The 22,917-nt window shown below is 48.2% G+C and overlaps 1 protein-coding gene across 2 annotated transcripts in view; it reads right to left on the bottom strand.

Annotated features, from left to right (window-relative positions):
* The window catches only part of LOC144818644 (17-beta-hydroxysteroid dehydrogenase 13-like), a 377,312-nt gene that overhangs the window by 6,688 nt on the left and 347,707 nt on the right, over window positions 1-22,917 (bottom strand). The window contains exon 8 of one of the 2 annotated variants that reach the window (XM_078676268.1): window positions 17,606-17,924. The exons of the other annotated variant lie outside the window; for it this stretch is intronic. Within the exon in view, the coding sequence (XP_078532394.1) occupies window positions 17,834-17,924 (91 nt within the window). The 3' untranslated portion in view covers window positions 17,606-17,833. Of the gene's footprint in view, window positions 1-17,605; window positions 17,925-22,917 lie in introns of those variants that run through there. 2 annotated transcript variants of the gene reach the window in all.

The following is a 22,917-nucleotide window of genomic DNA, read 5'->3' as shown; positions in this document are numbered from 1 at the left end:
GTGCTTCCCTGTAAGTTCCAGGGCATCCCCCTCAAGGTCTACCTCCTCCTGGACCGTGGGAACTTCAGGGGCCATTTCCCATGCCCCTACCTCTTCTCTTTAAGGCGGGTACCTGGGCCACTCTCTCAGGCTCCAGGTCCTCTTGAACACCCTTACTGGCTGCCATTGACCGAGTGGTCACACATGCCTATTCAGGCAGACCCAACATCTCCAAATGAGACTTTCTCTCCACCTTAGTCCACAGGGAGCTTTCTAAGTTGCTGCCCAACAGTCAACCCGGCATGACTGGCCTCACAGCTACTTGAAGGGTACCTGAGACCCCCCCCCCCCCCACTCAAAGGTAACCTGGGCTACCACACAGGGGCTCTCTGAGTTGTCAGCGACAACTAAAGGGTAGTACGCATGGGGAATCACCTGCTCCTTAGACACCAGCTGACAACTGACAGCTACCACATTGGCTCCGGTGTCTCTTACAGCTTTCACCCTCTGGCCATTGATGGTCACCCACTGCCTGTATTTCTTAGTGTTATCAGGCAGCTGGGTCCTGGGGACTATCTCACAGTCTCCTAAAGAGACAAGGGACATCTCTGCGGGACCCTACCCACCTTGGGCCCCCATCTCCTCCCCCAGGGTTACACTAGTCATCTGCCGGAGTGGTGCACCACTGGGTGCGGTTTTCCCATACACGGGACATCTAGCATCATAAGAGCAGTGGCCCACTAGACCACACTTAAAACAGGTCTTGGGCCCCCTGTGAACAGGCTTATCTGTCAGGCCCCTGCCATCTTCTCAGGGGGAGGCTGGGATCCCTTCCCTTGGGGATTACTTTGGGACCCTTTATGGAACTCCCACTGTTTACCCTTGTCCCCCCACTCCTCTGCTGGGGACCCTGCCCACCTTTGGCGAAGTCTCTCACATGACCCTTGTGGACCCGGGTGCTCACCCAGCGGTCCGCCTCCTCAGCAAGCATCCTAGGATTATTCAGCTTCCTATCTATCAGGTGCTGGCGTAGCTCTGAAAACAATTATTGGACAAGTGCTCCCATGCAAACAAATCATAGAGCACCTCAAAATTATCCACTTTGCTAATCTTCACCCACACATCCAATGCTCTGCAAAAGAAAGACACATAGTACACCCATGTGGTATACTCCAATTTCTTGCAATTCCTAAACCTGTACAACTCTGGGGTTAAACCATATCTGGACATTAGGGCTCCTTTCATGTGGGCATAGGACACCCGCTCCTCTGTAGGTAAATCTAACAGGGTGTCCCGCCCATCACTAACAAAGCAGCCCCACAACCCCGCTCCCCAATCCTTCTCAGGTACTCGGTGGGCCAACATTGCAGCCTCATAAGCCCTAAACCATTTACCAATATCCTCCTGTTTGTGGAAATCCTTAACTACTTCTTTGGGGATGTAGGCCCTTGCTTCTACAGGCACTGGTGGTGCACTGTCACCAGAGGGAGGAACCTCTAAACTTTTGGCTTTGAGTTCCGATTCCCTCAACACTCTCTCATGTTCAAAATGCATTTTCTTTTCCTCAAAGGCTAACTTCTTCATTTCTTTCTTGCTCTCTATGTCCTTCTGACCATCTATTTTGAGCTTGGCTAGCTCCAACGTATGCACTCTCTCCCTCTCCCTGTCCTCCAGCTCTCCTGGGGACAGGCCCTTGAAAGAACACTGCTGCCCGCCCTGGAAGGTACCTTCTCCCCGCTTGGGCCCAATGGCCCCTCAAGCTGCCCATCTAAATTATCTGCCTCCTCCACCGGCTCTTCAGGATGCTCACTGGCATTCCTAGATTCTACCAAGGCCCTCAGCGCCTTTTTGTATTCCTCTTTCCTGGTGAGGCCTTTCAAAGAGATTTTAAATTTCTTGCCCAGAGCCTTGAGGTTTGGCACAGTGTAGGTATCAATCCTCTCCTCGTCCAATCCAATGTATTCAGATGCAATGGATGTTGGCTTACTCATGGTAGAAAGACTGGCAGTTCTCAAGAATCAAAAATAGAAAAGAAATTCCAAGGAAAAAAATTCTACCAAAATGTATGTGGTCGTCTTATGGTCTGCACTCACTAGTAGTGTACACCAATCACTGAGTGATATTAGTCACAAATGCAAGTCCATATCCCCACCACTGACCACCAATGGTAGAACTGGGGGTCTCCAGTTGGCAATGGTATACACCTTTGTCCAAATAGGGACCCTTGCTTCTAGTCAGGGTAAAAGGGCTACACTAGTAAATAACCCCTGCTTACCCCCTTGGTAGCTTGGCCCGAGCAGGCAATCTTATCTCAGAGGCCGTGTGTAAAGCATATGTGAACACATACAGTAACACAGTGAAAACACTACAAATGGACACCACACCAGTTTAGAAAAATAAGTAATCTTTACTAGACTTAACACAAGACCAAACAACAAAAATCCACAATACTGTAATCAAAATGAGTCTTTAAAATGGTAGAAATAGCTTAGTTCACTTTAGATTGTAAATGCAACACCTTACTCTCACAATACCTGGGATGCGTGCCCGATTGAGCAGTTTGCGACCTCAAAAATGCATGATACATGTGGCCCTTTGTCCTCTTTGGGGTTTGTTTGTTTTGCGAAAGAGGAAACAAAACACGTCAGTATTGCTTTTGATGTGACATGCACACCCCTAAAACAAATATTGGCAAAGCCAATAGGTCTCGCCTATACAAGAGCTTTTGGGTATGTCAACAGGCTTTAGCCATGTTATAGAGCAGAACAGCTGCGGTGCATCATAGATAAAAGTGAAGAAAAAAGTGCTATAATGAAGTTAGTGTTGGCCACATCATACCCCGCAGCTCTACAAGATGGCCAAACAAAACATTTACAAAACTAATAGCTTTTGCGTCCTACTCTGAACTCACTACCTCTGCATGAAATCTTGGTTTTATATTTTCCCTGCTCTTACATTTTCCCCTCACATGTCATGCACATTTGAAAATCTGCCATTGTCATCTTTTTTCTCTTCACACAATTGAATCCTGTATAACATTCTGTCACCAAATTACTCATCCACACTTATTTGCCCTTGCTCTGGCTACTGTGCTTGTTAGCTCATTGCTTTACCCTCATATCCACTTTCTACACTTGTCTACTGACAAAGCTGCTGTACGCCATCATTTCATGTACCTTTTGTGTCCTAAAAGTTGCCTTCTTCCACTAGTCTTGGCTGGCCCCTCATTTCTTTTAGTTTTCAAATTCTGCCTTAACCCTTTAGTAATTACTTTTAGGCCCTTCATATCCTCTTCGACTTAATATGCACATCTTTATTTTTTTTTTCATATCCAGTACTTTCACTGTATTTTGTGTATCTGGGTACAATTTGACAAAAAGAGCTGAGTTTATTAAAAATAAAGAAGCTATGCTAGCACATCTAATATATAAATATATGATTCTATATTGTCAAGATCCTGGTGTATATTCTACATGAAGCTTAGCCAGACCGACCCCTTAGTATCTCTAGGCCATGCACACCTCATGATGCGCTCAATTGAAGCTTGATGCCTCTGTACTCCGGAGATCGGACCCGCGGCCTACGTAACTACTGAGGCCTGGTCAGACGGCGCTGGGCCGAGGACCGCCTGGACACCTGTCAGCTGCGTAGCCATTACTGCCGGCTGTGCTGTGCTTCCGAGGGCGGTGGTGCTTCTGGAGCATAATGCAAAGCCCCTGACTGGTGACGGGAGGCCGGGCCTGGAGGAGGGTGTTGTTGTGGAATGCTGCGGCCAGCGACTCTGTGGGCAGCGGCGAAAGGGTGAGGCTGATTTGACGCAGTCGGAAAGTGGGGAGCTGTGCGGCCGGTGAGCTACTGCGTTTGGCTGAATTGTCGGTTCTTGCTCTCACATGTGCTACAGGGTGCTGTGGACTGCACTCATTGTTGTAAGTGGGACTGTGGCCCCAACGGCAGGGTTAGTGTTAGACCTGATCGGCTTGTGGGTACCCAATACTGCAGCTACTATGCTACATGGGAAAGCGTCAGAAGCTGAGAGAGTGGAATTTGGTCAGCGGCCACGCTGGCTGAATACAGCACTGTGAGGTGAGAGATTGGGACCCCCCCTGCTTGCACTACCAATGCTCGGCTCCCTACCTTGATTCCTTGTGTACACTGAAATTGTCCTGCTGGCGGACTCCTCCATCGTGGCGAAGACTTCAGCCTTTGCTGTCCCTCTCCTGTGATAAATCTAATTGGAGCTAAGTTCGAAGATGCTCAGGGGAACGCTACAAGGCCTAAATATTGTGACAAATTTAGTCCTGGGGGATGGTCATTTGCAGCAGACAGTGAGTTGTGGGTTGTCTATGAGTTATTTGTAGTGCCTGGAGCTGCGCACATGGGGGAGGCTCACTTTACAGGTGTTCTGTGGCTTTTGATGTGTAGTCCGCCGCAACGACAATAAATACCCTCATCACCTCTAGATGTGAAAATAACAGCAACAATAGGTAAATTGGATAAATACCAATCCAGACTGCAATTTAATTTAAGAAAGACCCCCAAAAAGCATAATGATGGAGATGCTGCATGTGAGACCACGGTGGGGACAATGAAATGGATGACAGCACAGACCTGAAGCACATCTTAATAACTATGCAACAGAGCCTCACAAAGATTGATGGTAAAATAGAAGCATGAACATTCCGAATGGACCGAATGTCAAAGTGACTTGATAAGCACACAGAGCGGCTGGATGCAGTGGGACAGCGTGTTTCTGAGTCTGAAGATGCGCAAGCTTCGATGTCCGCCACTCAAAAGAAAGTTGACAAGTTGGTATCCACTTTACAGTCCAAGACTGAAGATCTAGAGGCTCCCTTGAGGCGAAATAAACTGAGGATAGTAGATATTGCGGAGACAACAGACCGCCAACATGGAACTTTTAGTGGAAAAGCTCCTTACTGAATTGTTGGGCACTGAGACCTTTTCTGACATTTTCATAGTGGAGCAAGCCCCCAGGCCTCTTGCCCAGTGGCCGATCTCTGTGCCCAGCCACACCCAATTATAGCACGGCTTTTGATTGAGAGAGAACGGGATGCTGCGCTGAAGAAGGCACGTGAATTGAAGGTGCTCAGGGATGAGAGCTTGGAGACATCACTGTACCCGGATTTCATTCAGCAAGTCCAGGAGGCAAGGTGTCTCTTCGCACAGGCTAAATAAAGACTATTGGAACTCCAAACTGATTATAATATGCTATATCCAACGAGTCATGATAGATGGTAAATTACCCATATTCAGAGACCTGAATACGGTTGCAGGTCCTCAGGCGCATGGAGGCCAGAGGATGCACCGCCGTTCCCCTAGATTGAAAAGTGGAGAGGCTGGGCATACCCAGGACATAGAAGACTAGAGTTCTTCCTTCTACCACAGGAGATTTTGCTGTGCGCTGTGGGCAATTTAGTGGGGTGGGCATCTCCACACAGAGGGGCCTCCACGATGGACCCTGGGGGGGTTCCCTCCTTGCCTTGATCTTGTCTGATTGGGCACTGGCTCGGGTTGCAGAAGGTTTCACTCTGCGTGTTTGGAATGATTTGGGGGGAGTGCTCTGTAAAAGGTTATTGTAGACTTGACACTATTCGATCACTTAACTTGCCAATGTCATACATCGGGGATGAAGCAGGTATTTTAAGGTTGTTATACACATGCTTTTATATACACACAGAATATGGTGAATATGCAGCTATTAAGTGTATACTAATGAGCTCAATGAGCCAGGCATCATCTGCCCTCAGGTGTGTACCATACGGCTATGTTTTTGGAAATTGTTTGGCGAGGCTAGGAGGGACGGGGTGGGAGATTGTTTTCCTTGGTCTGTTTGGGGTTCACACAGTGTGGGCAGGGGGTGAGGAGGGAGTTACGTTTACTTCTTTACAAGGTTCAATTTTGCTACTGCTGCATGGGGAGGTTGGCTACATTTTTCAAACTTCTTGAAACTAGCTAAGGTTTGTGAGTGACCTGCTACATGCAGAAAAGGGATCCTTCGCTAACACGACTGTTGAAATTGAATGTCAGGCGGCTAAATGATTGTAGGAAAATACATAAGATTGTTGCTTGCGGACCAGGCCCGGGGGTCCGGGGTTATGACGCAGCACAGAATCCAGGGTCCCTGCGTCACAGCAGGTATGAGCACGCATGCCAGAGGGGTATTGATCTGGGTGTGTAGGGGATCAAACTTTAAAAATTCAGGAGTTCTGTGTAGATCCAGCTGGTAGGTATGTGGTGGCTCTGTGTCATAAGGGAGATCTAGAGGTCCTATTGGTTGGGGTTTATGGCCCGTACTTTGATGAGCCTCAGTTCCTCAACTCGCTCAATAATCACCTACTCACACTTGGGGACCTACCACGAATATGGGCGGAGATTTTAATTGCACACTAAATCCAGAACTGGGTGCTACAAGGCGACCTTCGGCTGCTGCCCGTGCGCTAGTAGATATAATGCAGCGGGAGGGCCTATTAGATATTTGGTGTCTGAGATCACCAATGGAAGGGTGGTTCACACACTATCCCTCTGACAGGCACACCTAAATTGATTATTAATTGGTACGAGTGTAGGTCACTGACACTCATGTACTCGGACCATTCTCCTGTTGCCCTGTCCTGGAATGTTGTCCCGTATTCCCTACTATATTACGAGACGAGATTGCACAGGCGATCACGGAGTTCTTCACACTCAATGTAGGCTCGGTAGACAAGTTTGCAACAGTGTGGGAAACGTTCAAAGTATACATAGGTGGCGTTGAACTATTCAAACATGCAGTAGTTCTAAGATCCCGCCGAATCTGCCGAGCCAGCATCGAAAGAGAAATTGCAGCACTCGAGAAACGACACAATGAAACGGCAGATAGCCGCCTCCTGGGTGAGATCAAGGCTAAGTTAGATGACTACCATAAAACTGCACTTCATGAAGTTAACCATATAGGTACATATGTAGTGGCCAGGGCATATGGGGAGGGTGAGAGACCTGGTGTCATGCTTACAGCGCTATTATGCCCGCAGAGACGAAAATGCTATTGCTGAAATACAGGATGAGAGAGGCCAGAAGCTTGGAATAGCTCAGCAAGTATTAGATGGCTTTGTCAGATATCACACTGACCTTTATAGATTGCAGACCATCTGGGAGGATTGGGTAGCATCGGATTACCTACCACATATCACAATGCAACTGCTTACAATCAAGCACAGGGAACACCTTATGGCCCATCTTAGTCTCTGACAAATCTGTGCTGCACTTAAAGATATGCCTTTAGGGAAGGCGCCTTGCAAGTATGGGCTTACTGTAGCCTTTACAAAGCATATCTGGAATTACTGATCCCCCACTTGTTCTCCCTTTTTGAGGAAATGGCCACAGATGGCTGCATGCCCCCTACTGTACAAGAGGCGCTACTTGTAGTGATTCTAAAACTAGGTAAACCCGCAAACGAATGCTCCTCCTATAGACCCATAGTCCTTGGTAAATGTGGACACTAAAATATATGCCACAATTAGGGCTAACTTGGAACCATTGTTCCCTGGACTGGTGAGTGCAGAGGAAGCCAGCTTTATTTCGGGCAGTGTCTATCATCATACCACCGAACGCTATTTGTTCCAGTTCAGAGATTAGACCCTGAGGTACCTCCAGCTGCCATTTTCTTGATGCTGAGAAAGCATTTGACTCTATAAGTAAGGTACCCCCCCTCCCCCAAGCGCCTTGAGACCCTCTGGGTGAGTAGTGCGCTATCCAAATTTTTGAACTTGAACTCTGTGGAATGGAGCTTCATGATGAAACTATTGCAGCGTGTAGGAGTCAGGAACGTATTTTCACAAATGTACCAGTACTTTATACACTGCCGTCAGTGCGGCTGAGAATTAATGATATGATCTCAACCCCATTACCATTGAGTGAAGCACAAGGCAAGGCAGCCCCTTGTCTTTCGCTGTTATACACCTTGGTTGCAGAGCCTGAGTTTCCTGGGTTACAATAAGTCCTCTATTTTTCCACTTACCCCGGCAATGAGACCAGTACAGTTGGAGTTCCCATTACAATGTTCATTGGACTCTGTCTGCTATTTAGGGGTATAAGTACATACAGACCCAGAGGTTGTTGTATTGGCGAATTACAGCAAAGCCATACAGAAACTAACAGAAGACATAGAAAGATGGATAAGGTTACCGTTGTCTCTTGCAGGCCATATAGCCGTAATGAAGATGCTAATTTTACCCCGGTTTCTGTTTAAAAATATACCAATACTTTTGCCCAGGATGCTGTTTCAACAACTCTGAACGCTCCTGATTTACCTGGCTAGGGGAAGCAAACAGCCGAGAGTATTTTGGGAGACACTTACTTTATCATATTCTATGAGGGGACTCAATGTCCCTGACCTAGAAGCTTATTACAGGGCAGCCCACTTTGCACTGACTCTTTTTTGGATCCATGGGCCAAAGGAGCTTCTGCATCTGTGGCTAGAACGTGATGCTACAGGATCAGTAATCCTGCCACAGGTGCTATTTGGGGCATTAACCCACTAGTACAGAGTCTTAGAACTATTAAACACAACAGTCCACAATAAGCTGGTGCACACAGTTCCCTTCAGGAAGGGAACGTGGTGTGCGGAGTGCGGACAGCACTGTCAGCTTTGGAAATCCATGTTATAGGTGACTTTTTTAGTAATGGGACCATGCATGATTGAGATGACGTGAGAATGCGATCCGATAATTCCATGGCCCTTCAACAGTTCTACTATTATAAGGTGCAGTATGCACCCAACAGCTTGCTTGGGGACGAAATTCTAGAGCCCTCAGAAATGCCGGCGCTTACATCTCATCCACACGTCTACTCCCAATCACTTAGCGGCTAGACTATATGCATAAGGGCAAGAAGCCCGTCAACATGAAGTGTCCAAGGCCAGAAGTGTGCGGCAAAGTGACCTAGGAAAATCTATCAGTGATAAGCAATGACAATATAGTTGTTCTGTGATATAAATGGTTTCTTTAAATAGAAGGCATAGATTGATACACTTTAAATACATTAACATGGTATACTACACGCCAGTCCGATTATACCTCTACGGGCTGCGGGATACTCCTAACTATCAAGACTTCTGGAGACTTCTGGAAGGCCGTATTTAAAGAACTTGAGTCTATAACCGGGATAACATTAGAATTGACCCCGCTTGGGGCATTGTTGGGGTTTCGACATGGGGATATAGCAAAATGTGAGGTGCCTAGTAGCCATTGGCTTGTTATTAGCGAGACGAAGAATCGCAAGGCTCTTGGATCGAGGTCCACTATTAGCGCTTAAGGAATGGCATGCTGATATGGCTCACTGCAATACACAATCAGACACCTATCAAGAGCTACTCGCACCACAGAGTCGCCCTTGGCAAATATGGTGCCCTTACCAAGCATTTCTTGCAGGACAGGATGATAACGTAACAATGAGAGATACTGCTAGAGAAATGGCAAGGGTAGTCAGTTGAACATGCATACGTCACACTCCCCTGGGAAATGTGTTACATAGAGCTATGTTACTTTTGGGGAAGACTGCGCGAGATGCTATGCTGACCGTGTAAATGTAGATGCACTGTACAAGAACAGAAAATGAGAAGTTTACTAATGAAATGCTTGTTTAACCCTGTGTTTTTTTCTGTACAAGTATTCTATAATTTTGTGTCTGATAAACCGGACTGTAAATTGAACTATTGCAGCATCACCACCTAGTGCTACTCAACCACGAACGCAGCTGTAATTGTATTCATTTTCATGATGTATCATGTGCTTGCAATACCATAAATACAGGGGGGGAAAGTCTGCTATCTATGGACAGCCATCTGAGGTACAGGAGCTACTGGCTCCCACCATCATTGTCGAACATGCGAATGAGTGTTTGGAGGATCCCTTGCAGAGACCAGGTATAGGTACTCTGTTTTGTATAAGTGATGCAGGTCCTCCTGTAGTTCCAACAACATGGACAAAGCTAACAACATTGTCTTTTTATGCGAAAAATGTGATCTAATTGAGAAGTTTTTTGACCCACATGAATATAATATAATTTATAGTGTTATCCTTTCTGAAGCTATTTGGAGAGTAAGTAGTTCCGGCACATATGAGGTACCATAGTATGCAGTTTAGCTACTTTTCCAAGTTCTATGTGTCTCAAGCACCAGATGTAGACTTTTGCTTCCTTTACAAAGATATTCATCGCCCTAACTCTGATGGCAGGCTGGTGAGATGTTCCTGCGCTATCTCTAAGTTGTGGCTGAGAATGGTAGCATCTTCTACTGTAAGGAAACCCATTTGTCCTCAATGTATGAAAATAACACCTTGACCCAGCAAAATACTAAAAGAATGCTGGATGTTGTATTTTTATAACATCAAAAAGGCAGGGTAGAAATCGTATGAGCACTCTCCATGTCGGGGCGAGTGCCTGAAAATGATCACACTTCTCTGTATACAGGATTGTGGTCTAAGGCAAAGCTTTTTTAGAACTTTATAGATCTATTGCGACAAAACATGGTAGCTTTCTAAGTGAGGATAAAAAGATGCAAAGAGGTCTACTGTGTTACCCATTGTCGTTTATTGACATTACACCTTAGCAGCAGAAAGAAAAATATATGCTCAACCTGAGATAAAACTTCAGGTTAATTCACCTTGACATGTTCAGCACCATATGGTGTTGAAACCTATGTTTTTTTACCAGCTCATCTAAATAATATATTCTTGCATTAGAGAAAACGGCTTTGAGACCCAGCGACCCCCCAGGACATTTTGAACACTTGTGTTAAATAAAATACCTACTTTCTTGTTGGTGAATGGCCAGCTCGCTCTCAAGGTGACATTTGAGGGGATAGACCCTTAGTGTTCCCCTCTAGCCTGGGAAACTTAGTATTTTCTCATCCAGCCACCAGGCAACCCAGAGCGAGATTATAACTACTTGCCAGTGCTGGGCCATCCCCTCCACTTAACATTGACTTTGCTCCATCGGCGTGGTTGGCAGACATCTGCCTCAGTCGCTTTCCTTACCCCTGGGCCATGTGGTGGGACTGGGGGAGGTTAGGGGCACATCAGCAAGGGCCGGCAATAATTATCGCTCAGCGCTCTTAGTGTGAGGATAATTATCGCCGGCCAACTCTGAATTTTATCGTGGAGATAGCGTGGTATCAGCAACGCTTATCTCCAAAGCGATAAAATTCAGAGTGCAAGCTGCCAATTGTGCGATTATCGCTGGAAATCCAGCAATAATCACACAACTTTTGGCGATATCTTGCTGATAGGGCCTCACATACTTAGCCATGATATCCACCTTCCATAGGATATCATGGCTAAGTCAGTTTCAAAGCAGGAGTAAGGAAAGTAGCGATAACAGTGGTTATCTCTACTTTTCTTGTCGCTATGCTGCTTTGCGTGAGTCTTGACAATAGTAGAAATGTCGCTTAGCGACATTTCTCCCGTTATCCTTGGGAGGAACGCCCACTTTGCATCTCATTAGAGATGCAAAGCAGGGCATTAAGGGAAATGGTGATAAGGCAAGGTTTCATGCGATAGCGTGACCTTGCTGATAAGGCGATTAATTTATCGCCGCTTTTCGTCCGAAAACAGACGCTAAAGCTGCGATAAGTGTTTTATCGCCTCGTTGCTGATATGCCCCTTAGTGCCTTATCTGCAATCTCCGCTCAGCGCAATATGACCTTTTTTTTCTCTCTCCTGTGTTTATTTTAGCACATTATAGGGGTGAAGAGCAGGTTACACCCTCTTCCCTGCACTTTGACATTTGGGCCCCACAAAGCTTGGATTGAAAATGATACACATACCTTAGGATGCTATCATGATGATACAATATTAGGTTGGAGCAAATGTACGTTCAGGAATGGGAGAGGGAATACCACGCAAAGCTGGTGAGCACCTACACATTTATGAGTATTCGTAAACAGGGTTGAGGAGTAGTGTGGCTCACTGGTTAGAGGCGGCAGACCCGAGAGCAGAGGACGGCCCGGGACCAGGGTTCGATTCCCGACGCGGCAGGTTTCTGGACCAGGGTCAGCGGACTCGATAATTCTCTCGCCTCGGTGCCCACTCTGATCAGCGATCACACTCGGCAACTCTGGGCACTAGCTTGCCTCATCTTCACTAACGGCCCCACCAGACCGCCGGGGATGCCTGGTCTCACCCTGGAGATACCCATTAAGGGACCATCTCTCAGGGAAGCCAGGAAGGGTTTCGCAGCGGTCGAAGCGCGGAGGTACCCCTTCGGGAGTGATTCCAGCGCTATATAAGCACATAATTAATTAATTAAAGAGGTTCCTCCACATCGAAAACCTTTTCCCTTGGTAGAAAAAAATGTATGTCTTAAAGTTTATAAGTGCTGGGTGAATTTAGCTCTATGCTTACGGCTTCTGTTTGCCATGCTTTGCTGTTCATATTGTTTAAAGCAGGCTAGCAGGCTTGCAGTAAAGAGAGGCACCTGCTGCACGTCTTTATTCCGAAATGCACTCAGAGTGGGCTTGGGCGGCTGGATCCTCCTGTACCCAGGCTGCAGTCTAGGTATCCGCCATGATCAGCACCTATGCCAGCTCGCCAAATGTTGGAGCAGGTGCTGAATATCAAAAATTAGAACATTGAGACTTGGAAATCAGGAACGGTTTAAGTTAAATTAAACAATAAGGTCCCGAAATATCAGCCACATCTCTTACAGTTGCGTGTTGGAATTCAATTTGCAATAGGTACATGGCATGCTTTATACTGTTCAGTGGGTACAATAATGTGAAGCTAGCCCCCCTTTGAGTAGGATACAGTGAGTCATAAATTGCGTGTTTAGATGCTTGATCCCACTCTGATAGAGCGACCACTGTGCCTGGTCCTGTGGCCTGGTCGCCCCCTCGCTCCTCCTGCTGCTGCTCCTGTTTTTGCCGCCTTTTCCTGCTGATGACCGGGCAACCCAGCCGTCGCTGAGCCGCCCACCCGCACCAGACTTTCCCGCCGCTGCCTCCCTGTGGCCCCGCCCCCGCTACCCCATTCGCTGCCCGGCGGCTGACCCTCCTCCCGGCTGCCTACTTAAGCGAGCCGCGTCCTCGTCCAGGGAGCGACCACTGTGCCTGCTCCTGTGGCCTGGTCGCCCCCTCGCTCCTCCTGCTGCTGCTCCTGTTTTTGGCGCCTTTTCCTGCTGATGACCGGGTGACCCAGCCGTCGCTGAGCCGCCTGCCCGCACCAGACTTTCCCGCCGCAGCCTCCCTGCGGCCCCGCCCCCCGCTACCCCATTCGCTGCCCCACCGCTGACCCTCCTCCCGGCTGCCTACTTATGACGACCCCACGCACGCGCAGCGTTGACGCGCAGCGGGAGCGCCGATTGTGCGCCAAAGGCGCGCCAAAGGCAAGCCCGTCTGCGCCCGTCCGTGCCTGGACCGTGCCCAGCGCCAGGACCCCTGGCCCCCGACGATGCCAGCCCACACGACGGACCTATGACGCCGCCACCCTCATCGCACTCAAACCCGACCGAACAAGAACCTGCCACCGAGCCAACCCGAAACGCACCTACGGACCCTTCACCTGTCAAGCCTGCAAGTTCACCTGCCTCCGGACCTGCACCACAGCTACCAAGCCGAGCGCCCACAACAGCCACCTCAAGTGCATCCTGCTCAACACCCGCTCCATTCACAGACACGTCATCGAACTCTGGAACCTGCTCGACACAACCTCACCAGACGTCGCCTTCCTCACAGAAACCTGGATGAACGCCTCCTCAGCACCCGACATCGCCATCGCCATCCCAGACGGATACAAGATCATCCGGAGAGACCGCGTCAACCAGACTGGAGGAGGCATCGCCATCGTACACAAGAACACCATCCGCATCACGACCGACTCCAACGACACCTTCGCCGCCGCCGAGTCTCTCCACTTCCAGATACACACCGACCCAAAGATGACCCTCAGAGGCACCCTTGTCTACAGACCCCCGGGACCACGTACACAATTCAGCGAAGACATCACGGACTTCATCAGCCCGCACGCCCTCCGCTCCGCTGACTACATCCTCCTAGGGGACCTCAACTTCCAACTGGAGAACAACAAGGACCGCAACACCGCCGCCCTGCTGGACAACCTCGCCAACCTCGGACTCAAGCAACTGGTCAACACCCCCACCCACTACGCCGGCCACACGCTTGATCCCGTCTTCTCATCCAGCAAGCACATCACCTTCAGCCACTCCACCGGACTTCACTGGACCGACCACAGCTGCGTCCACTTCAGCTTCAGAAGAACCATGACCCACCACCACCCGCAACAGGTTCCTCGCAGGAGCTGGAGCAAGATCACAGCCGACCAGCTCACCACCTCCCTTAGCCAGAACCCACCCGCCAGCACAACAAACCCCAACGAAGCAGCACGCAACCTCACGCAGTGGCTGACCGCCTGCGCAGACGACCTCGCGCCACTGAAGAACCCTCCCAGCAGACCCAGAAGCAAGAAGGCCTCCTGATTCACCGATGAACTCAAAGACTCCAAGAAGAACCGCCGCACCCTCGAGAAAGCCTGGATCCGCGACCAGACGACAGACAACATGACCGCCCACAAAGACGCCACCCGCAAGCACCACCAGCTCATCCGCACCACCAAGAAGAAATCACTGAAGGAACGACTGGACAACAACGCCCATGACAGCAAGGAACTCTTCAGCATCGTCAAGGAGTTCTCCAATCCCAGCACCGGCAACAACGACATCACTCTTTTACAAGATCTCTGCGACTCTCTCGCCTCGTACTTCCACCGCAAGATCGCCGACATCCACAACAGCTTCGGCGCACCTTCCACGCACCCGACCGTCGAACCAACGCCCCCCACCGCCACCCTCCGCACCTGGACCACGGTGACCACTGAAGACACAGCCCGCACGATGAACACCATCCACTCCAGATCGCCGACCGACCCCTGCCCCCACCACGTCTTCAACAAGGCCGACTCCATCATCGCACCCCAACTCCGGGACGTCATCAACTCCTCCTTCATCACCGCCACCTTCCCGGAGAGCTAGAAGCATGCCGAACTCAATGCCCTACTGGAGAAACCAACAGCGGACCCCACCGACCTCAAGAACTTCCGCCCCATATCGCTCCTCTCTTTTCCTGCCAAAGTCATCGAGAAGACCGTCAACAGACAGCTTGCAGCCTTCCTCGAGAAGAACGGATCCCTCGACCCTTCGCAGTCCGGTTTCCGAGCCAACCACAGCACCGAGACCGCCCTCATCGCAGCCACCGACGACATCCGAGCCCTGCTCGACAACGGGGAAACAGCGGCCCTCATCCTCCTGGACCTCTCTGCAGCGTTCGACACTGTCTGCCACCGCACCCCAGTTCAACGCCTCAGCAACATAGGTATCCAAGAAAAGGCACTGGAGTGGATCATCTCGTTCCTCACCGGAAGAACACAAAGAGTCCGCCTCCCCCCGTTCCGATCCCACCGAAGTCATCTGCGGCGTACCGCAAGGATCATCGCTCAGCCCAACCCTCTTCAACATCTACATGAGCCCTCTCGCAGCCATCGCACGCCAACACAACCTCAACATCATCTCCTACGCCGACGACACCCAGCTGATCCTCTCCCTCACCAATGACCCCGCCACCGCCAGAACGAGCCTACACGAAGGGATGAAAGACGTCGCCGAGTGGATGGAGAACAGCCGCCTGAGACTGAACTCAGACAAGACGGAACTCCTCATCCTGGGACCATCGACCTCCGCCTGGGACGACTCCTGGTGGCCTCCCGCCCTGGGCACTGCTCCCAAGCCAATAGACCACGCACGCAACCTGGGCTTCATCCTGGACTCTTCCCTCTCGATGACCAGACAAGTCAACGCCGTCTCCTCGTCGTGCTACAACACCCTGCACATGCTCCGAAAGATCTTCCGCTGGATCCCGACCGAAACCAGGAAGAGGGTCACCCAGGCACTCGTCACCAGCCGACTGGACTACGGAAACACCCTCTATGCCGGAACCACAGCCAAACTTCAGAAAAGACTCCAGTGCATACAAAACGCCTCCGCCCGACTCATCCTGGACATCCCCCGACGCAGTCACATCTCCGGCCACCTGAGGGACCTGCACTGGCTCCCTGTCAGCAAGAGGATCACGTTCAGGCTCCTTACCCACGCACACAAGTCTCTCCACGACCTAGGTCCCAAGTACCTCAACGACCGCCTGACCTTCTACGCACCCACCCGCCAGCTACGTTCCACAAGCCTCGCCCTCGCCGCCGTACCACGCATCCGAAGAGCCACCGCTGGAGGAAGATCCTTCTCCTACCTGGCAGCCAAGACATGGAACTCCCTCCCCATCCACCTCCGGCTGACGCAGGACCATCTCGCCTTCAGGAAACAACTCAAGACCTGGCAGTTCGAGCAGTAGCGGACCCCCTCCCCCAAGCGCCTTAAGACCCTTCCGGGTGAGTAGCGCACTATACAAATGCTATGATTGATTGATTGATTGATAGAAGGGGTCATAAATACCACTGGAGTTCGTATACTGAGATGGTCGAGGTGGCCCGGTGTGTCATGTGAGTTATCTAGGATGACGCTTACTTATCGCATTGTTCGAGCTTTGTTTGATGAATGCAAATGACCGGCTGCTCTGGCATAGTGTACTTAGGCCAAATGCAGGCCCTCTGCTGTGCATTTATTTGTGTTTATGAGTGTGTGCATCTGACTTGCTTCTTTAGGTATTACATCCTGGGGCCATATGTGATTACTGCTGCAATCTTCCAGGTGTGTTTGAGGCTTGTTCCATATCTGGTGTCTCTATCACAGGAATCACTAGGGGTGAACAGAGGGCAGCTGTGATATGTTGATCTGATAAAGGGTCATTCTGAAACTGTAATGAGTGTTTTATGGCGAATTTGGGTAGCAAAGGCAACAGTTGTACTGCGGTGTGCTGGACTCCTAAGAGGCGAACCTTTCTATAAATTGAACCGATGCTAACAAACTGGGCTGACCTTTTGACCATTCTATGTATGCTCTCTTGTTGGCTGCTCCATATTGTGAATTACACTTCTAGCACACAATGGCTCAAGGGGCTTAACTAAAGACCATCTATGTATATTATTTTAATAAAAATATAAATATTTGTCTTTATTACAAATATTCTGGGAATTTAGCCCAGACCAAAAACATCTATAGTCATTTAGAAATGAAAACAAATCATTTTCGATATTTATCATTACATGATGCATGAATTTGGTCTCTGCAAAAGGCTTCTTTCTCAAAGCTTATGTCTCCATGCCACGCATTGTCCAGGGACTGGGACTCCAATGTAGATCCAAGTCAGATTTTCAGGATGTGCATATTCTCTAAATTAACATAGAAATAATCAAAAGGGAAATCATTTATATAGTCAGAGCTTTCCTGAAAATATGGGAGGGGTCTGGCCCTCAGGAGGTACTTAGGACACCCCTGTTCTAGAATAGTGCAATCATTTGTGCACACATGCCTTCCACAGGTGACAATGCCCTTTCATTTTTATTCTGTAAAAGTGTAGGTCGGGGTAGGACTCAAGTGCTCATATACATGCCAAGTCTGCACCTTAATTGTTTGCAGTGAGATCACTACATAAAAATAGCAGACACTCAGAATCTTTTAGGAAATTAAAAATATCAATTTATTAAAAGACATGTTTTATGCAGTGCACAACGTTTGGAAACTTAGTCATGTAAAACACACATGTAAAGCCAGTTTTATTATTATCACTTTTAGCAAAGTGCCTTTTTGTCACAAGAGTGAAGGTCTTATGCCAACACTCTTTGTGTCTGTGTCGACTCTCTTAGGAAAATTTTGGTGCCAGTTCCTGATGAACCCCTTTCTTCTACTTGACTTTGTTGTGGGCTCCAACAACGACATCGAATTTGGTATCCTGGAGTTTGTTCATAGCTACTTGAGCCCGCTCAGGGATGAAACTGGTTAGAAATGAACAGGTTAGATTAGTCAATAAACCTTAGCACTGCTTTGATGATAAGCTTACAATGTTTATTCTTTTTCTACTTGACCTCAGCTCAGCTTTTGACACAGTTGATCATTTTATACATGAGCATTTATGCAGTCTTTTCACAACGGTCTTTCTGTTTAAGTTGAGTGTGCAGGTTGCACTCACACACTGTCACTTGGTGACAATCTATTCTGTCTACAGAAAAAAAACTCTTAAGAGGGGCTTTTAACTTATCCATTATTTACCATTGGCTGCCTTCACTGTCACTCTTATTTTCTTGATTTTCATTCGTTATTGTGTCCTGGTATTGCGTCCAGTTTCACTTTTCTTCTCCTTTCAATGGAGCATGGACTAAGTACCGATTCATTTATTTATAGGTGCCCTTCCATGCTATGCATCTTGCTTGCTCTGTCCCCCTGCCACCACCTGTGGTCTTGCTTGCCACATCCTTTCCCGTATTGTTTGTCCATGTCACCCTCCTTCTGCTGTCGGTTCTTTTGCTGCCCCCCCCAATTCTGCCCATCCACCAACGTTGGTTGTTGGAGCCTGTTTCAGTGCTATCCAAGGCAAAAGTCTGCAGTGAGAGGCCAGAGGTTTACAAGACTTTCTTGCCAACGTTCAGATTAGGCCGCATTACAAGCGCTCCCAACTGTACATTTCCTAACCTCTTGGGACCTTTGCTATGACAGCAGAATAGCTGTGGAGGGTTGGTCCAACTTGGTGCACTGCCCCTTAAATGCTTGGTGTGCAAGGCTTACGGACTCAGGCAGCTTTCTGATCCACAACTTCAAAGACGGCAAGTGCAATCAGCTTCTGCTTATCCTGGATTTCAACCCCTAGCCGCTCGGTCTTTAATTCCAGGTAAGGGTGGTAGTTTCCTCTCTCCTGTGTTTTTCTATCACAACAAAACAAACAAGATGATGGACGGAATGTTGCACAATGGCAAAACATTCACCCCCAGTCACAGATCTGGGTTTAATCCATCGTTATTTTGCTCACCACGCCACCCCAGTTCAGACATGGCCATATGCAAATCAGTCTTGACCCTGTGCCTCATGGGAACAGTCCAGCCCGAACTGCCAAGCCATGTCTTCTCTGGACCGGAATCAAGCATTCTAGGACCGGTTTCTGGCTATCAGCCGTCATCAGCCAAAATAGCTTGACTCCTGTGGCGTAGTGAGTACGGGACCCACGTCTGGGCATACCCTTCCCACATAGGGCGAACAGCAAAACACACAAGATGATGGAAGGAATGTTGCACAATGGCACAAAATTCACCCCCAGTCAAGGATCTGGGTTTAATCCATTGTTATTTTGCTCACCACGCCGCCCCAGTTCAGACATGGCCATATGCAAATCAGTCTTGACCCTGTGCCACATGGGAACAGTCCAGCCCGAACTGCAAAGCCATGTCTTCCCTGGACCGGAATCAAGCATTCTAGGACCGGTTTCTGGCTATTAGCCGTCATCAGCCAGAATAGCTTGACTCCTGTGGCGTAGTGAGTACGGGACCCACGTCTGGGCATACCCTTCCCACATAGGGCAAACAGAAAAACACAGAAGATGATGGACGGAATGTTGCACAATGGCAAAACATTCACCCCAGTCACAGATCTGGGTTCATACCATCGTTGTTTTGCTCACCACGCCACCCCAGTTCAGACATGGCCATATGCAAATCAGTCTTGATCCTGTGCCTCATGGGAACAGTCCAGCCTTAACTGCCAAGCCATGTCTTCCCTGGACCGGAATCAAGCATTCTAGGACCGGTTTCTGGCTATCAGCCGTCATCAGCCAGAATAGCTTGACTCCTGTGGCGGAGTGAGTACGGGACCCACGTCTCGGCATACCCTTCCCACATAGGGCAAACAGCAAAACACACAAGATGATGGACGGAATGTTGCACAATGGCAAAACATTCACCCCCAGTCACAGATCTGGGTTCATACCATCGTTGTTTTGCTCACCACGCCACCCCAGTTCAGACATGGCCATATGCAAATCAGTCTTGACCCTGTGCCTCATGGGAACAGTCCAGCCTGAACTGCCAAGCCATGTATTCGCTGGACCGGAATCAAGCATTCTAGGACCGGTTTCTGGCTATCTGCCGTCATCAGCCAGAAAAGCTTGACTCCTGTGGCGTAGTGAGCACGGGACCCACGTCTGGGCATACCCTTCCCACATAGGGCAAACAGCAAAACACACAAGATGTTGCACAATGGCAAAACATTCACCCCCAGTGTGTATGCCCAGATGTGGCCATGTCTGAACTGGGGTGGCGTGGTAAGCAAAATAACGATGGATGAAACCCAGATCTGTTACTGGGGGTGAATGTTTGGCAATGTGCAACATTCCGTCCATCATCTTGTGTGTTTTGTTTTTCTAGCACAATATAGGGGTGGGAAGCAGGTTACCCTAACTCTTCTGCTCTGTGACATTTGGGACCCACACATCTTGGTTTGAAAATTATCCACATACCTTAGGATGCTATCATCCTGATAAAATATTATGTGGGAGCAAAGGTGCTTTCAGGAATGGGGGATGGAATACCATGCAAAGCTGGTGAATGCCTACACATTTGTGACTATTCATAACAGAGTTGGGAAAGAGGTTCCTCCACATGGAAACATTTTTACCAGTGATAAAAGAAAACTGTATATCTTAAGTTTACAGATGTGAGAAGTGCTGAAAACTATGACTCATGCTTTTCAGGCTTTTTCAGGGGGCAGTATGAAACAATGTTATTGCTGGCAGGGGAGTGTCCTGATTGCTCTGACATCCTCATGGTCAAGGTTATCAACACTTGATTTAGAGGGCAACCCAATGAATCATAACAGGTGTGTATATGGTGTCTGGGGCATGATGCAACTTTTGTGTTCAAATGAGTTGGCCTCAGGACATCCATCCAATAGAGCTACAAGGAATGCCACATCTTGATCAGCATACAAACGAACATGTAGTTTTCTGAGGGAGGAAACGTGGTTTTGGCAATAAACATAGCACTACAGTTTACCCCAGGTGTAATTGATCTCCTTCCCTAGCCATTCCGGCAGAAGCCTCAGGGGATCGTCAGCCTCACTTTCCGTTGACCAGTATCGTCCCTGGGTTCAGGGTAGGTTGCAGCACAAGTCATCAGTCACAGCAGCACCCCACGGTTGAGCAGAATTTCTCACAGCAGTATTCAGGCACAATAAACCCCCTCCTGTTCCACTGAGAATTCAAAGATCTAAAACAGTCAGGAAAATGGATACAATATTCTACACTACACAGGGACACACACAAACTCACATAAAAATACATACAGACATATACCTCACATTCAGGGAAAATTGAGGTGATCTAGGCATTTACAGATTACTCATATTTAACCGGGAGAGCCAGTAGTCAGCATCTCCGAATTGGGATGCAGGTAGGAAGACCTATTACCCATGACCTTTAGTTAGCTGCCCCTCAATCTTTAGTTGTGTTATGGCCCAAATATGAGGATGGTAGCCACCCATGTTAAAAAACGTATGCTACGTATGGGCATGTGGAATACTTTGCTGATGAACAAATTACAGAAATGGTTTACAGATCATGTGAAAGAAGACTTAGCAGATAAGTCTCCTGTGCAGGAAAATATTTTGGGTCAACCGTTTGCTGAGGATGTAGATCCGCTGAAAATCCCTGCTTTTCCCAAGTCTATTTGAAATTATTGATATCTGGATCACCTTACCACAGAAGGATTGGGAGAACAGGGTAGGGTAAAGGAAATCACAGGAGCTCTTGCTATGGTGCTGTATCATCAGGAATACCCAGCAAGGACTGGAATCTGTTACTGGTATGATGTATGGTAACAACCTCATCAGGCACCTTTTGGTAGTTCTATATAAGTAAGGTATAAGCCAATGGGTAAATGCACAAGAATGACCAAATGTATGCTGGTGCATGGAGGAGTTACCCACACCATGGGGAGTAGCCTACCCATATCCAGGGTAGTGTTGGAGCTAATGAGACCAGAAATGGATCAGGATATCAACGCTGATCCCCAGAACACCAATAACTACAAGGATTCAGCACAGCAACGGACGAATGGTAAGACAAGCAATATATAATCAAAATAAGGTTACAAGCCCTGAAAGGAAAGGGCAAGGACTAACTTAAGTGGGAACAGGGAAGGAAAAAACCAACAAAGGTGTTTGGACATAAAGTTGAGTGTATGAACTAAGCAAAAGCAGGGAGCAAATACAACCACAAAATGTTACTAGGCAGGAGACGTGCAGTGCAGTTAAGTACTGATTCTGTTCTTGTTGACCAAATATGAACCTAAGACCCACGAAATTCCAGCCCTCGTAGTAGTTACTAGTCTAGTGTTCCTCAGATACCATTGCCTAGTCTTCATCAGTGTCCATTCCCTTCCCTCTATGAATTGTGTGAATCTATAACTGAAGCAAGATATGATCTGGCACTGTTATGACTGCATTCCATGAGTCTGAGCAGGTCCAATAGTGCGTAACTGTGTATGTGGTCTTTTCTCTATTCAGTCCTAACATGAAATCCTGAGAGTCCCTCTCCACACCCCCATCCCTGGATACTTTCCCTCCAGAGCTCTGGGAGGTTTGCTTCCTTGGGAAGACAATTATAGAACTGACAGATGAGATGGGGTGCATGCACCAAGAAGCTGGTTCCTAAGATCTTTAATAAATATACACCTTCAAAGCCACTGGGTATTTCTAACTGCCCATGACATATACTACGTAGACACTACTTCACATTCAGCTGTGCAAAAAATCAACTTAGAAGGTTGGGGAACCCTCTTGGACGTAGCAGGTTTACTTCTAGAGATATGCATGGATATATATGCCAATTAGTGGAAAGTACTAATCTGACCCCTGCTTTCACTACAAATCGTATAATCTTGAAGGGGCCAACAAATATGGACGTAACTCGGTATGAGATCCTGGAATACACAGGTTGTTTCTGGA

Source organism: Lissotriton helveticus, chromosome 2_1 (genome assembly GCF_964261635.1).
Source record: "Lissotriton helveticus chromosome 2_1, aLisHel1.1, whole genome shotgun sequence".
Lineage (NCBI taxonomy): Eukaryota > Metazoa > Chordata > Amphibia > Caudata > Salamandridae > Lissotriton > Lissotriton helveticus.
The sequence above is the reverse complement of the archived record's forward strand: the minus strand, read 5'-3'. Positions and strand labels throughout refer to the sequence as shown.